Genomic DNA, 16619 nt, shown 5'->3' with positions numbered 1-16619 from the left:
TGGTTTTTTCTTATTTCTATAAAAAATATATATATATATATATATATATATATATATATATATATATATATATATAGCTTGGCCATCTCTAAAGCTCACTAGATTTTGTTGTACATCTTTAGACATGACAATATGGTGCCTGCAAAATCTGTCTAAAACCAGTCTAAAAGTGTCCTTGTTGTGGGGTGCCTTTATACAAAAACATCTGTCTGGCAGCAAGACAACCTTCTGTCAAACATCAATCTTCTTTTTTGTTTTCTACCTTTTTTTCCACTGGTGTCCTCTCTCATGAACTCCTTTTGTCCCTCTGCTTCTCAGATCGTCAGGTGTTCCTGGCCACCTGGAAAGACATTCCAAATGACAACGAGGCACAGTTTCAAATCAAAGATATCCACCTCAACTCAGGTAACAGGAATAAATATGTGCTGTGCATGAGTGAATTGGGTAAAGTGTGTGGAGGTAGATGGGAATGAATGAAATGAAGATAATGAAACAAATAAGCAAAGATAGGATGGAGGAAAGTGCTCTACCCTTATCGGTGCTTTGTATAATATTGACTGTCACACGCTCAATCTTACAAAAGAACACACTGTCCTGTTGAGGTGTGTCTCTGAAGAGCAGTGCTGATCCGGTGGCATGTCTGGGTGTAATTACCTCGAGGCAGGTTTTTAGGGAATGATCCTCTTCTGCATGACTGTTTGTATAAAATAACAGTGAATCACACAGTCATGAACATGCACACACACTCTTGGTGATATTGCTAATGAATGCACAGTGGGTGTCTTCAGTACTCTTATTTTGACTCTCCCTCTTCTCTCTATGAGGCTTGGTTTTTAATATGTGTTTGCTGCATTGTTATATATACATTTCCTGTTCTAAAGCAAAATATTTCATTGTTAGCAAAGATTTGAGCTAGCAATTAAATGAATATGATGAGAAAGAAAGTCAGAGCAACACAAAATATAGCAGAATATGCATCCACCCGAGTCCTAGAGAATTTAATTATTAATATATTATACAATTATAATTATTTTTCCTCTGAGTTAATCAGCATATGCAGCTGTTTTCATCAGAAAATGCCCATTTATTGTGTTATTCCACCATGTTGTGGCACTTTTCATGAATCATGTACAAATTGCTGTACCATTACTTTTCTTTAAAGCATTAAAGGCACAAATCCCATGTTCTTTTAAGAGGAAACCACTAGATGTTGCATAAACTATTATCTAATATAAAATTAATTTCATCAAATACATCTAGCCCTTACTGAGTGCTTCATTTAGGATAAATCTGCACCATGTGCCCAAGTATCCTCTATCACATCTTATTGTCTATGTGATGAATGTGATTTCATATGTGATGTTTGATTTTCCTGTATTTTTTCCTGTTTGCTCATCTCTGCACTCACCTTCGATGATGACAACACAATGCAGGAAATGGAGGTTGGGTGATCAAATTGCTGTACCATTACTTTTCTTTAAAGCATTAAAGGCACAAATCCCATGTTCTTTTAAGAGGAAACCACTAGATGTTGCATAAACTATTATCTAATATAAAATTAATTTCATCAAATACATCTAGCCCTTACTGAGTGCTTCATTTAGGATAAATCTGCACCATGTGCCCAAGTATCATCTATCACATCTTATTGTCTATGTGATGAATGTGATTTCATATGTGATGTTTGATTTTCCTGTATTTTTTCCTGTTTGCTCATCTCTGCACTCACCTTCGATGATGACAACACAATGCAGGAAATGGAGGTTGGGTGATTTTTCCCCCCCAAAATAATCTTAACTTAAACTAAACATCTTACCTTTTACCTCTTGCTGCCTTTAAATAAACATAATTCTTTCGTTTACTTCCTTCTATTAACAGTAAAGTTCACCGAAACAAAGCATGTCTGTAATAGTGAAGCATAATAATAAATATCACAACAATGTGACTTCATATAAGAGCAACTGTTTTGAAGGATCAAGCAAACCACAGTATAAGGAAATGTGCAGAAAATTAGTTTTATTTTGTAGTCCTTTGTCATAATAGAAAAGCTTGACATTATAGGAAGACACAGAGGTTGTGTGCACAGAACTGTTTTCCAGATTTCAGTCCAGGAAAAATCTAATTGAATAGCCTTCATAAAAGGAGTTGCTCTTCAGCAGAAACCCGTCGATTCACGGCATGTGCTTTTAATGTGCACAAGACTTGCTCTCCTATACACACACCAGTGCTTCCTGCAGTGCTTTTAACTGGAGGCACTCCACCGCTGCTGAATCTATAAATCTGCTGTTAAATCTACACTGCCACTGCAAAATTATATTTTAATTTGAAATGTGAGCTGGCGGTCTGAATTGAATGTGAGGAGATTAGACAGAGTGCTGCAAAATTATAGCAAGAAAACAAATGTTTTCCGTGACTGCATGCAAAAACAAATGTATGACTCGACCAGTGTTGATTCTCTAGTACATGACTCACTCCTTTTAAAGGGGTCATATGATGCTATTTTAAAGATCATTATTTGGTGTAACCGAATATGTTGACATGCTTTAATGTTCAAAAATTATTTTTCAAATACTGTACATTATTGTAGGTCCTCTATGCCCCCCTCTTTTGACAAGCGCAGTCTGCTCTGATTGGCCAGCTGACCGACCCAGTGCATTGTGATTGTCCGAACACCACAAGCACGCGTCAGAAATGTAACACCCCTTACCATAATTGCGAGCTTCAGCTTTCAAAGTAAATATCAAGACATTTAATAATGTCATTAGTTTTACCATCAGTTCAAGCCCGAAAGTGCAACAGAGTCGCCAGACAGACACAGTGATGATGCAGTACACAAGCCGCGGTTAAGACAGCTGATGTGCTATGATTTCTGACAGGCAGTTCACTCTCCTGTGATGTGACCCTGTTCCCCTCACACACACACACACACACACGACGCGTTACTCTGCGCTGCGCAAAACTCCGCATTTGAACAGTCAATAGCAAATACTTAAACTAATAACAAAACATACTTACAGTAGCTGATTCAGAAGTGCCAGATTGTCATAGCAAAGTCGGCATTGACCCTTTTTTTTAGCCTTTGTGCACAGCCAGCCTTGTACTCTTCTAGGTTAAAAAACTCGTCCATAAAATGCGTTGCACAAATTTGAACATCTGGGTTGTGCTGTTCTGTTGTAAATAAATCTTAACCAATGATTCCTAATTGCATCTACTTTCGGAAGCCCAAATAAAGTGCTTTTGCTTTCACACTGAAACACAGCGTCTCCCTGACATGCTGCATCAACACTACTGCTGTTCCTGAAACCACGCCTTCTTTCTTTGCATGCACATTTGGGCAGCATTATGCTAATATTTCCACAGTGACGTAGATATGTGGGGGCGTGTTAGAACGAGGCGTTTTAGGTAGGCGTGGTTGACTCTTAACTGTTATAAAGAATATCTTTTTGGATTTGAGACTTTAGTCTTTGCAACCTTACAGATCTTCTTTATGCACCAAGAGCTTGTGACACTCCAAAGAGAAAGGAAAACTTGAAATCGCATCATATGACCCCTTTAATGAATTGTTCAAAACTATTATATAAAATTCCATCAAATCTTTCATTGAATAAACTAAATTTGTCATAAATTGACTTAACACATCTGTATGGGTCTGTTAATCTTCCATCTCTTTCCTCACATCTGAACAGCCACTTTAATAAGAGGCAGAACTGTTATTCCCAGCTCAGACGCACGGTCCATGTATCATGGTTGTTGTTTTTTCTTGGCTGTTGTTCTAGCATATAAACAGTATCTGTCTGAAAGGACAGACAAATGCGGCTGTGTGGCTATACTGTGAACTATTGTGATGTTGTTGTTTTTTTTTTCTAAATATCTAGCAATGTTCCCATTAGCTACAAAGCTCTACTATTTGTCACTGTTCGTCGTCCCTATAGCAACAAGGCATCCAACGGCATGGCCCAGTTCCCCTTTAAATGTTGCGAGCGTCTGATGGCAGGGATCTGTTAAAGCATTTCTTCACAAACCTTCGTGCAGCACCCCGCTGCTTCCAGTCTTCCTGTCATCCCATCATCTCATCTGTTTTTGATTACATTCTTCCCCATTGTCGCAACCCACTGTTATATCTCTAAGTCTTAGAGTCACACCATCCATTCTTCCTTAATTCTGTGGTTCATGCTCACCCACCCACCTGTGCAGTATCTCTCTCTTTCACTTCATCTCTCGAGTCAAATTATAGAACAATGCAACTGTTAATAAAACACCTCTGCATACAGGAAACTGATGCCACATTGCAAGTCAGCACCAATGTCATCACGTCTATGTTTGTGCACCCACCACATTCTGCATGAAGCTAAGACAAAACCCTCCAAATCTGATGGAACTAATGAGAGCTTGAAGTGGAGTAGGCTTGCATTTGATTGATAAGGACATGCCCACTCATTCTTAGATGTTCTCAGCATATTCATTCAGCTAATTTATCTGTCTAAATCTTACTGATGACGAGTAGAATGATCTTTAATGAGCACTTTACAGTGTTCCCTAAGCTTTATATTGATTTTTACTTTTATAAATCTATGTTCAGCATATTGCATATTCATTTTAATTAAGTTTTTTATTAATGTTTAACATTTTATCATTTTAATATATACTACCATTCAGTAAGAAAAAAAAATCACTGATTCCACAAAAAATATTAAACAGCTCAACTGTTTTCGTCACTGATAATAAGAAATATTTATTGAGGAGCAAATAAGCATATTAGAATGATTTCTGAAGGATCATGTGGCACTGAAGACTGGAGTAATGACCATCACAGGAATATATTGCATTTTAAAATATATTGAAATAGAAAATAGTTTTTTTTTTAATTGTAAAATTTCATAGTATTAATATCACTGTATATTAAAAATATTTCCGACCCCAAACTTTTAAAGAAACATTTAGTTTGTAATAAACTGCAATATACGTAATTTTAATGATTTTATTATATATAGTCATACACCTCTATATAAATCAGTATATGTTAATTGAATCCACCAATATATTCTGATTGACTGTGATTCTATTCTATTATCAAGCATTTTTACCTTGAACAAACATATTCAAATACTTGTCATTGGAAACGTTCCATCATCTTTAGTGGACACAGTATTAGGAATCTCAAACATCGTGTGTAGACACTAATCTTCCTTTTGACTAATGGGAGCCTCACAGTTGCTGTGGAAAGCTGCAGGGTGATCTCATAGAAGCCCAGAGAGAACTCTTGGGTATGGGAGAGATAAATTGTGCCATTGATCTCTTTCCCTTTCGCACTTACGATGTCGTATTGCTCAGTACCCACAGGCTTTCTGATTATTCTCTGTATGATTGGTCCATGAGAAGCCTCAAGTCTGCTGCAGCGCTCACTTGACAAAATAGGAAGCAGGTGTTGCAGTAGATGGAGGTCTCCACTCATGTCAACCTCTCCAAGCAAAGTTGCACCACTGACATTAGTCTGCATTTGTTTGTCTATTACTCTGTTAGTGCCATATGAGATCCTTTTAGGAGGAACACAGCAAGTAAACACAGCTTGCTTATGAATTTGCTACAGGTGGTTAGTTGAAATTGTTTCTCAATTTCATGAATTTTCAGCAGCCATTACTCCAGTCTTCAGTGTCACATGATCCTTTAGAAGTCATTCTAATATGCTCATTAGGTGCTCAAGAAACATCAGTGTTGTAAACAGTTGTGCTTCTTAATATTTTTGTGGAAACCATTATGCGTTTTTTTTTAAGGTTTCTTTGAAGTTCAAAAAAACAGCATTTATTTGAAATAGAAATATTTTATAACATTATAAATGTCTTTACGGTCACTTTTCTTACTGACCATAAATGTTTGAACAGTGGTGTACTATATATTTATATGATACATTTTATATATGCTTGGTGCAAGTACCGTTGTGCTTTCAGACTTGAAATTAGTGTAATAACTTTTTCTTCAACTAATAATACGGCAAAAATTGGAAGCGTTAGTCCTAGTCAAAGCTTGTTTTGGTCTTCATGGCAGTGTTAGTAATTTTGTGTTTGTGTGGTTGCTCTTGGCAGAGTGAAGGAGATTCATATTAGTGTGTTGGCAGGCTTTCAGCATTACTAGTGTTTATTAGTTTCTCTCACATTCTTTTTCTTCGCTTTGCAATGTCTCAATTTTCTTAGCATGCCCTCAAATCTTCACTTCTTAACAATTTTGTGAAATTTAAATTGATGTTTGATATTTGCCAGCGTGTCTGTAATTTATTCTAATCTCTCTTTCTCGGTTTCTTTCCGCAGCTGTCAATAAAATGCAGAGCGCCGGAGGTGTGTCAGTTTGTGTACCAGTGCTATGAGTTGGTGCTGAAGAACTGAAGTGGGGGAAGCCAACAGGAAACTGCAGTTCCCAGGCATCGTTTGGGTGGCTGAAACTTGATTGGACCAGTCAGAGAAAGAACCCCCGCTGGCTTGCATTACCCTCAGACTGTGCTTTCAGCATTGACGGAATCCCAAGGAATTTTTCTTCATTATTTCGTCCATTCCCAACACCCTTCTTTATCCCTCCTGCAATCCTTAAAATATTACAATTACGGTCTCTCTTCTAAAATACAACACACAAAATATAAAGATATCATCTTTATTTTATACGTGCAGGTGTTCTTCTCAGCAAATTTCATTGCCTTTACTACATGATTGCTACAGTTTATCCTGAGTGATTTTTTTCCCCCTCATGGAGGTCAAGCATCATGCGCAGAAGATCTCAAGAGTTTTAGACCAGCCTGTATTCGTCATCCATCCAGTTGTAGGAAGGGTGGGTTTACTACAGTTGAGAGAAACCTTTCAACACTGCGGTTTTTAATTTAGTCTTAATAATCAGACAGTGGGTCGCTGGGTTTGTATTCACACAAACAGTTGTGTGAATGCGTGAGGTTCAAATCTTTATTTATTAATTTTTTTCTGTATTATAAAGCTTTCCCCTGGTCTTTCCTCAGTAATTTAGGTCTCCCACAATTTATTTTAAGGGAATGCTTTGTGTTTATCCAGAAGCACTACACAATTGCTGAGTAAACTTTTTTTTCTTTTTCTTCAAAATATCTCTGTATTTGCTGATGACTACGTTCGCAGTCATGTTTTGCTATTAAGCTGGGTTTATTGTTAGTTACTACTGTCTTTTGTGTGCAGTGTATCAGCTTTGTGTTTGTGTGTCTGAGTTGAAGATGTAACCTGCTGCATGTTCTCTTCCTCCTGGCAATCTTCCCTGTCCTCACTTATTTCCCCGTTTGTCGATTTACATGCCCACATATTCAGGGGGGTTGTCGATTTCGTGTGTGTGTTTTGTTGCAAGCAAGATAAACTGTTGGATCTGTGAGCGAGACTCGACTCCTAAGATCATCCTGCAGAAAAGTAATACTTTATGGTATGAATATCTTTAAAATCACTCTGAACGCGATGCATCAGATGTCTCCTGCTTTGCAAAACAACTTGTTCACTGAACGTTTCTTCTCTCATTCTTTATGGGTCAGGGAGATGTGGTTAAACTTCTATGTCCATATGATGTTTAATTTTCTTTTTAAACCATGTTGACAAGGTGGACAGACCTCTCTCAAGCTTAATGTAAAATACCACCAGACAAACACTGCTGACCTGATACACAATGCAGTGTGTGTACACTTAGAAGTTCTCAAATAACAATGATTATTATTTTTCTTTTAATCATAGTTTGTTGATTCTGTATGCGTTATATACTGTGGGTTTAGTCATAGGGGTGACTACAAGGAGATGTCCAGTAAAGACGTTTGCTTTACTTTTTGTTGAATTCTGTCATGAATGCAGCATCTGTTATAGAAATTAAAAAAGTATATTACCCATTGATTTAAATTGTAATTATTTCAGCCTGGTTTTAAGTAAAAAAACAAAAAAAAACATTAAAAGTCTTAAACCCTTGGCTTAAATAACATGGACTGTCCAAAAAGTGTTTCAGAAATGTGTAATCCCTCTGCAAAATGTATGCAAGTCATTATATTTTAATACTTTTGAGTACTGACCACTCTTGTCGGCTTCAGATACAGTCCTAACACCTTGTATATTGTTTTATTCATTCATACTCTTAGGCAATATGACTCATTTAACTAATTTAAACTAGACTTCCAAATATCACCTTTTTGTAGTAAATGTGAAATCCTTTCGGGCACAAGTTGAACCTGCTTCTCATCTAATGACATTTTCTCGAGTGAAACTAATAGGCTACCTTACTGGGGTTGCAAAGGTTTCAGGAAATGCCATTTATTATGGTTTGCAGGCATGCATCATCCAGTCCTTCGCTTAAACCGGAAGTGAATACTCATAATTGGTTGTGTGGTGTAGTTGTGTAGTGTTTTACCAATATTTCTCTTTTGTTTGGTTGGTTGTTTTTTCCCCTGTTCTGTTTAGAAGCTATGATGGGCAGGATCATATCCAATTTTATTCAATACAGTTCGAATCCTTGCTGAGCTCATGTTTAAGCACAATTTCCTCTTTGTTGTGTTGACTGTCTTGTGGTGATGAAATTACAGGGTAATGTAGAATATTAAAGGAGATGGGGGGCCCGCATGTGTATCCGACCACCAGCATGGCAATTGAAAGCTATTTAGATGTTACAGCATTCATGATTGATGTTTTGTAGAGTTGTGTGTGTACTGACAATCTGAGATACGTCTCCCAGTCCCGATTATTTGTCAGGTTTAAGAATGGCCTGAAGCAGATAGAGGGAGAAAAATCACCATTTTAAATGTGGACTGAGAGGACAAAAACCCAGAGAAATGAATCTTTCTTGTGTAAATCAAATTGGACTAACGGATGAATTTATTCCAGGTTTGTAATCCAAATATCATTAGATTACAGGCCATGCTATTTTGATACCCAGCACTTCTATCATCCAAATGGGCATGGGGAAATTAAAAGCTCTAGAGCAGTGGTCTCCAACTCAATTCCTGGAGGGCCACAACTCTGCAGAGTGTAGCTCCAACCAGCTCCAAATGACACCTGCTTGGAAGTTTCTAGTAATCCTGAAGACCTTGATTAGCTGGATCAGGTGTGTTTTTACTAGGGTTGGAGCTAAACTGTGCAGAGCAGTGGCCCTCCAGGAATTGAGTTGGAGACCAATGTGACTATATTCCTGCAGATGGCCATTAATTAAGAGCAGATTTGAATCGCACTACATTATGTACCTACTCTATTGTGTCTAAATTTATGCATTTTTCTAGCGAACATTAGTGGATGTGTGAGATTTTCAAAAGCGGTTTTTGAACCTCTTGAGGATGGAGCGGGTTACTCTGGCAATAGCGGGGAGCGGCAATGGAAAAATCCGGAGTGGAATTACAGCGTAGTGATTACAGAACGCTTGGAATGGAATGGGAAATCTCTTCAGCTCCGCGCCGCTCAAACAAGCAGTTCCAGACCGGCTTTCAGTTATTTATTTATATAGATTTTTTTCGTGTGGCTTGACTATGGTAACTTAATTTTTTTCTTTAATCTTTAGTTACTCGATATGTTTTACTTAAACGTTACACAGCAGTTTGATAAGAAAATAACAATTGCACAGTTGTACTGAATATCAATACTTTAGCTTGTTTACTAAACAAGCAACACTCATCATTCCTGTTTGAGCTAGATAGTCGAAAGTTACCTTACATTTACACCTTGTATTCCTCCCATAATGCAAGTAATTTCTGGATATGACATACGAGTGACCTTTTAGAGCTGACTATGGCCAGTAAACATTAGCGCAAGCCTAATGCGCGCGCGCGGAGGAGCAGCACACAGGAGCAAGTGGTGACTGCTTCACATGTAGCTTCCACGACAACGAGAGGTCTGTGCGGATACAGTCCGCCGACAGTCTCGCGGAGCTTAACGATGGACCTTTGCGCAGACTGCATTTGGCTAGCGGTGAGGTGCACGTTGAAGCGAGCACTCTTGAGCTCGCGCCGCACGCACTGCTGAGGTGATGAGGGAAGGTATGAGAGGTTACGAGGAGAAAGGGTCAATGGTAACCTCGAGATCGAAGAGCACACGTTATCCCGAGAGCTGCCAGATGGATGCTGTTGGAAAATGACGGGTTTCGAGCTCCAGAGCTGCGTGTAGGAATACTGTGGGCTGGAGCGTTGAGGACTGTTCCCCAATGGAATGCAGAAAAGACAGCGCAACTGCCGCAGTGAATGAAGTTGGTTTGTTGATCCAGTCATTAACGGATAATACTATCAGTATACTTCACCAAAAGAGATAACGAGATGTATCAGAAGACAGTAGACCTGTGAACAAACTCTTGTTTATTTGAACATCCACGAAAAGGCGCACGGTCACATTTCATATTCTTGTTTTGGTTTGTTGAGCAGTTCTCCAAGCGTCGTGATCGGTAGCGGTTGGCAGCAGTCCTGATCCGCGCGGGATGGTCGAGACGCTGAGCATCGCCGTCATCGGAGCGCCTGGAGTCGGGAAAACTTCTATCATCCGTCAGTTTATTTACAATGACTTCTCCGAGACTTACACCCCCACCCAAACGCGATACGTGTACAGACCCTCGGTCATTCTTAACGGTGTTATGTACGACCTGAAGATTTTGGATGTCCCGCCAATTTCCTCCTTTCCTTCAAGCCCGAGTCAGGTAACGGTAGGCTACAGTAGAACTGTAAAGCGCTCATGCGTGCATGTTGTTGCAGAGTACAAAAAAAAGCTATATACGTTATTTAAAGCACATAAATTCTATATAACAGATTAAAAAATATATAACAGATTTAAAATGTTACGTATTTTACTGGAAAAGTAGGCTACATGTATTGTTGAATATATATATAGATTTTAAACGTAAGTTATATGGTCATTTGAAACATTTTCACACCCAAAACAAATTCATTTTACAGTATCTACTATCATGGCCGAATGCAGGGTTTGAACATTAGTGAAGTCTGGGGTGGGGTTAAGAATTGTGCTATAATAACCCTTACAAATACAACTAATTATATACACTTAACACTTTAAAAGAGACAGACATGTAGATGTTTGTGAAAGATGTTTTATCTGTTTTGGAGGGATGAACACTGTTAAATTATACCATATTTATTACATCAAAATGTGTTAATAGCCTACTTTACTATAGGTAAGGGTGCATAATTGAATCAGTTGTTTATTATTCATGCAGCAATACATAATGCTGTTATTGTTTTCATTAATAACCATTGCTATATTGATGATAACTTTGTCTAGTGCTCTTTTGAATGTTTTTAGCATGCCATTGTGAAAATTTAACTATAGGGGAGAGCGGGGTAAGTTGTCACATGGGTAAGTTGTCACACTGTTCATAACTCCAACACTAGAGGCTCTATCTCAAAAATCAAATAGCCACTTTGTGTGACTTCTTCTTCTATAATCAACTTCCTGTTAGGGAAGGTTAGGTCAAGATCGCTCTAATCTGAGGTTAGCACAATTTTCTTATTTTTTGGCTTAAAAAGTAAAAAAATTGCACTTTAAATTTTATGCAAAACAACTTTGTTAGGTATGAATGTTAAAAATTATTATTTTGCACAAAATAGAGGAGACAATAACGTGTCTTTTGATATTTTAGCTGACGTGCTATGTTGAGCTATCCTTGAGATTTAGCCAACATTAGCACACGTCAGTTTGGGGCAAGTTGTCTCAATGACTTTGGGGCAAGTCGTCACATGTGACAACTTGCCCCAGTACAAATAAACACATAGAACATGCTCAAAAAACATTGTGATATTGTAATTTATTTGTAATTGCAATAAGGTTTTTGAAGAAAGGAAGGAAAGGCAGGAATTAAGGAAGGAAGGAAGATGGTTCGAAATTATCAACGAAAGACAGAGCATGGCAGTACACCACCTGACATAATGTTAAAGGCAGTCAGGCAGGTAAAGTTGCAGAACAAATCAATCAGAAGTACAACGAAGGATTTTGACATAAATTACCGTACTCTGACTCGGTATTGTCAAAAGATTACCAGAGAAGAAATTGAAAGTCAGACAGCCATGCCAACAACAATGGTTGGTTATACAACGCCACGGAAGATTTTTTTACCTGATTTGGAAAAGCAGCTTGTTGAGTATATTACTAGGTCAGCTGACATTTATTTTGGTCTGTCACCAAGTGAGGTCAGAAAGCTTGCCTACCAGTTTGCTGTGGCACACCAGCTGAAGTTTGCGCCTTTGTGGGCAGAAAAAGAAAAGGCCAGCAAAGAGTGGTTTACAGGCTTCTTAAAGCGGCATACAACGCTGTCACTGAGAAAGCCAGAGGCAACTAGCCTTGCCAGGGCAAGTAGCTTCAACAGAGAGAATGTTAATGCTTTCTTTGACAACTTAGAGAAAGTGTTACGCAAATATGAGTTTGGACCAGGAGACATTTGAAATGTTGATGAAACTGGGGTCACCACTGTACATAAACCAGACAAAGTGTTGGCCAGACGTGGATTCAAACAAGTAGGGTCACTGACCTCTGCTGAAAGGAGAACCCTTGTCACACTGGCCTGTGCTGTCTCAGCCACAGGGAGTAGTATACCTCCATACTTTATTTTCCCCCGTGTCAACTTCCGCGATCATTTCCTGATCAATGGGCCACCTGGCAGCAAAGGAGGGGCAAATTCCTCTGGATGGATGAAAGACACGCACTTTGTTGACTTCCTGCAACATTTCAGTGAACATACAAAGTGCTCAAAGGAGAAGCCCTGTTTACTCCTTTTGGACAACCACGAGTCTCATCTGTCCATTGATGGACTCAATTATGCCAAAGAAAACGGCATAATCATGCTGTCATTCCCACCCCACTGCTCACATCGGCTCCAACCATTAGACAGGTCTGTCTACGGGCCACTAAAGAGGCACATCAACAGCGCGTGTGATGCCTGGATGTGGAACAACCCTGGGAAGACAATGTCAATTTATGACATTCCTGAGATTGTGGCAGTTGCCTATCCTCTGGCTGCAACCCCCTTGAACATTCAGGCTGGCTTTAGGGTGGCTGGGTTTCAACCTTACAACAGAGATGTATTTCTGGAAACCGAGTTTGCACCATCCTACGTCACAGATCGCCCCATTCAGAACCCTGCCCTGCCAGGCCCCAGCACCAACTCTGCCCCGCCAGGCCCCAGCACCAACTCTGCCCCGCCAGGTCCCAGCACCAACTCTGATCTGCCAGGCCCCAGCACCAACTCTGCCCTGCCAGGCCCCAGCACCAACTCTGCCCTGCCAGGCCCCAGCACCAACTCTGCCCTGCCAGGCCCCAGCACCAACTCTGCCCTGCCAGGCCCCAGCACCAACTCTGCCCTGCCAGGCCCCAGCACCAACTCTGCCCTGCCAGGCCCCAGCACCAACTCTGCCCTGCCAGGCCCCAGCACCAACTCTGCTCTGCCTAGCATGCCCAGTTATGCTTCTGCTATCAGCAGCTCACCCTTACCCAGCAATGCTATTGCTGACAGCGGGCTACCAACTTCAGAGGACATCCGGCCATATCCAAAAATCTGGACCTACGAAGAACAAGGCAGCTAAAAGAAGAAAAATCATACAAGAGTCATCATCAGATGATGAAGAGTACTTCTGCCTCGTCTGTGTGAAGCCATTTTCAAACAGTCACTAAAAGAGACCTGGGTAAAATGTGTAAAATGCAACAAATGGGCCCATGATGCTTGCACCTCAGGCCAGGCAATTTATGTGTGCCAGAATTGTGACTCTGAGTCTGATTAGTCAGATACAGGGCATCTGTTTTGTTCCGAGGTTAAACATGTTAAGTTAAGCGAGTTATCTGCAGCATTCCATTCAGTTATCATGGATCTATGTGCAAGCCAGAGAATGTTTGAGTTTAAAGTTCAAAGTAAAGTGGTCTTGCCACTTAATGTGTTTTGATTGAAATGTGTATTGTTTGGATTGAAATAATTGTTTTTCCAAATTCTCTAGGCATGATTGTTTATAAGCCCCAACTCTGCCCCGCCAGGCCCCAGCACCAACTCTGCCCCGCCAGGTCCCAGCACCAACTCTGATCTGCCAGGCCCCAGCACCAACTCTGCCCTGCCAGGCCCCAGCACCAACTCTGCTCTGCCTAGCATGCCCAGTTATGCTTCTGCTATCAGCAGCTCACCCTTACCCAGCAATGCTATTGCTGACAGCGGGCTACCAACTTCAGAGGACATCCGGCCATATCCAAAAATCTGGACCTACGAAGAACAAGGCAGCTAAAAGAAGAAAAATCATACAAGAGTCATCATCAGATGATGAAGAGTACTTCTGCCTCTCCTGAGTGAAGCCACCCCCACCTACAATCCCTGCCGGTACGAGACTCGAACCCGCAACCTTTGGGTTAGGAGTCCGATTCTCTAAGCATTAGGCCACGATTTCCCCATAATGGCAGCTAAAAGAAGAAAAATCATACAAGAGTCATCATCAGATGATGAAGAGTACTTCTGCCTCGTCTGTGTGAAGCCATTTTCAAACAGTCACTAAAAGAGACCTGGGTAAAATGTGTAAAATGCAACAAATGGGCCCATGATGCTTGCACCTCAGGCCAGGCAATTTATGTGTGCCAGAATTGTGACTCTGAAGATGAGTTTGGTTAGTCAGATACAGGGCATCTGTTTTGTTCCGAGGTTAAACATGTTAAGTTAAGCGAGTTATCTTCGGCATTCCATTCAGTTATCATGGATCTATGTGCAAGCCAGAGAATGTTTGAGTTTAAAGTTCAAAGTAAAGTGGTCTTGCCACTTAATGTGTTTTGATTGAAATGTGTATTGTTTGGATTGAAATAATTGTTTTTCCAAATTCTCTAGGCATGATTGTTTATATTTCCAGTTCTGGTTTGAATTAAAAAATTAAAATCAATAATCACAATTAAGTAGTTCTTATTTTTAGATAATCTAGTGTGACAATTTACCCGCCGATGGGGCAAATTGTCACAAGTGCACATTCTCTATTCAACAGTCTACAACTCCGTAATGAGATAAGATATAAAAATTTAATGAATACAACATATGTGCCCAAGACTTCCTTCTTTCATTTGGTATGACATTTATACCATTGTGATGTATGGTGCTCAGTAGATGTTAGACAGTGTGAAAAGTGTGACAACTTACCCCGCTCTCCCCTACTGAATGAAATAGCATAGACTTCGTCATGGCTAGTGTTTGCATATTTCATTTCATTCTGTAACCTAATTGTTCTACAGAACTGTGTACAAGTGTTAAATGCTACTGTTCTCGATAGTGTTGATAAAGTTTCTGACAGATAATCTTATGAAGATTTTTGCGTTTGCCTTATGGAATGTCAGCAATAACCTGTCCGTGGGCATTTTTGATTAATGTCAGTTTAAGCACCGGCGAATCAATGTTGCCAGATATAGCTATGAAAACAAACAACCGAAAAATATTTAAAAATTTAAATATAAATTAGAGCCCTGCATTTGAGCCCGGGACCGACGAGCCCCGACTTTTTTACGTCCCTAGGGCCAGGCGTCTGGCCAATTTTCACGTCATAGTTCAGACGCGGGCCGGGCCTCTGGCCTGTTTTAGGCTTCTCCTTGTTTTTATATTTTAGACATCCATCAATTAGTGATGAAAAAAATTGCCTCGCTGGTGGAAACAACACAAAACTAGTGTTTTCTGAGTCGGTGTCGCAAGGATGAAGTTGCCGATCCTGACTCACCAGCTCCTCATTAAACGCGCCTTTAGAGAGAAGTGCATCTTTACGGATTAAGATTATAATTAAAGAGTTTTTGTTTTTTATTTGTTTTATTTCGTTTAGTAATTTAAAGCTTTCTATAGATATATTTATCATGTCTGTGAGGCATGTATTCGCTGAGTTTCGGTTCATTTTTGTAAGCGCTCCTGTTCAAGACGAGATGGCTTTATATCTATAGATTTTATTTTAGGCAAGTCGTGATGATTTGAGAAGGCTAAATCAGGGGTGGGCAAACTTGGCCCTTCCAGGCCACTTTCCTTCAGAGTTTAGCTCCAACCCTAATCAAACACACCTGAACCAGCCAATCATTGTCTTCAAGACTACTAGAAGGCTACAGGCAGGTGAGTTTTATCAGGGCAACCCTCTACATACTCTGGGCGACTAAATAATGTCTAACATTAGCCATTGGCTAATACATTCTTAGATTTTACACGCCAGTATGTGTGTGAGGCGTACAACACAGATTTTCACTCGATAAACTCGCTGACTGGGCGCTTGAGAGTTTCGCTCTCCGTCAAGCGATCTGTACTATTTGGATGCGCTCAATGGATCATGTCATGTACTCAATGGATGCGCAGTATGTAGCACGCAGTGCACCTGTATTTGACGTACCGTAAACTAGTGTGAAGGCGCACGACTCGCCGTCGCTTTACTGATAGTGCTGTGTTTCTCACACATGCAAAGAGAGAGAGCGAGAGTCTTGCATACCATGCTGAATCGACGCGCTACATGTAAACCATATTCTTTGTTGTATTTTCTTGTCAAAATAACAGAGTTCATTTTGAATTATTCAGCTTTTAAGAACAAGCAGAAGATATGCCGGTTTCTCGGCAGTGGGCGGAGCTAATGCGCAAACAGCTCTCGTTGGCTGGCGCTCATCTATTACCGTCCCTGTTTTGATTTCAGC

The 16619-nt window shown here is 39.9% G+C and overlaps 2 protein-coding genes across 2 annotated transcripts in view; both read left to right on the top strand.

Moving 5' to 3' along the window:
- Positions 1–473, top strand: part of LOC107592369 (AP-1 complex subunit beta-1-like) — a 27270-nt gene extending 26797 nt beyond the window's left edge. The window contains exon 20 of the mRNA XM_016281870.1: positions 319–473. Coding sequence (XP_016137356.1) covers positions 319–473 — 155 coding nt within the window. The remainder of the gene's footprint in view (positions 1–318) is intronic.
- A 9313-nt stretch (positions 474–9786) lies between these two features.
- LOC107592305 (ras-like protein family member 10B) overlaps positions 9787–16619 on the top strand; it is a 27094-nt gene continuing 20261 nt past the window's right edge. The window contains exon 1 of the mRNA XM_016281769.1: positions 9787–10641. Coding sequence (XP_016137255.1) covers positions 10426–10641 — 216 coding nt within the window. The 5' untranslated portion in view covers positions 9787–10425. The remainder of the gene's footprint in view (positions 10642–16619) is intronic.

This window comes from Sinocyclocheilus grahami, unplaced genomic scaffold (assembly GCF_001515645.1).
Source record: "Sinocyclocheilus grahami isolate Dianchi unplaced genomic scaffold, SAMN03320097.WGS_v1.1 scaffold152.1, whole genome shotgun sequence".
NCBI lineage: Eukaryota > Metazoa > Chordata > Actinopteri > Cypriniformes > Cyprinidae > Sinocyclocheilus > Sinocyclocheilus grahami.
Note: the sequence above shows the minus strand (reverse complement) of the source record. Positions and strands in the feature narration are given on the sequence as shown.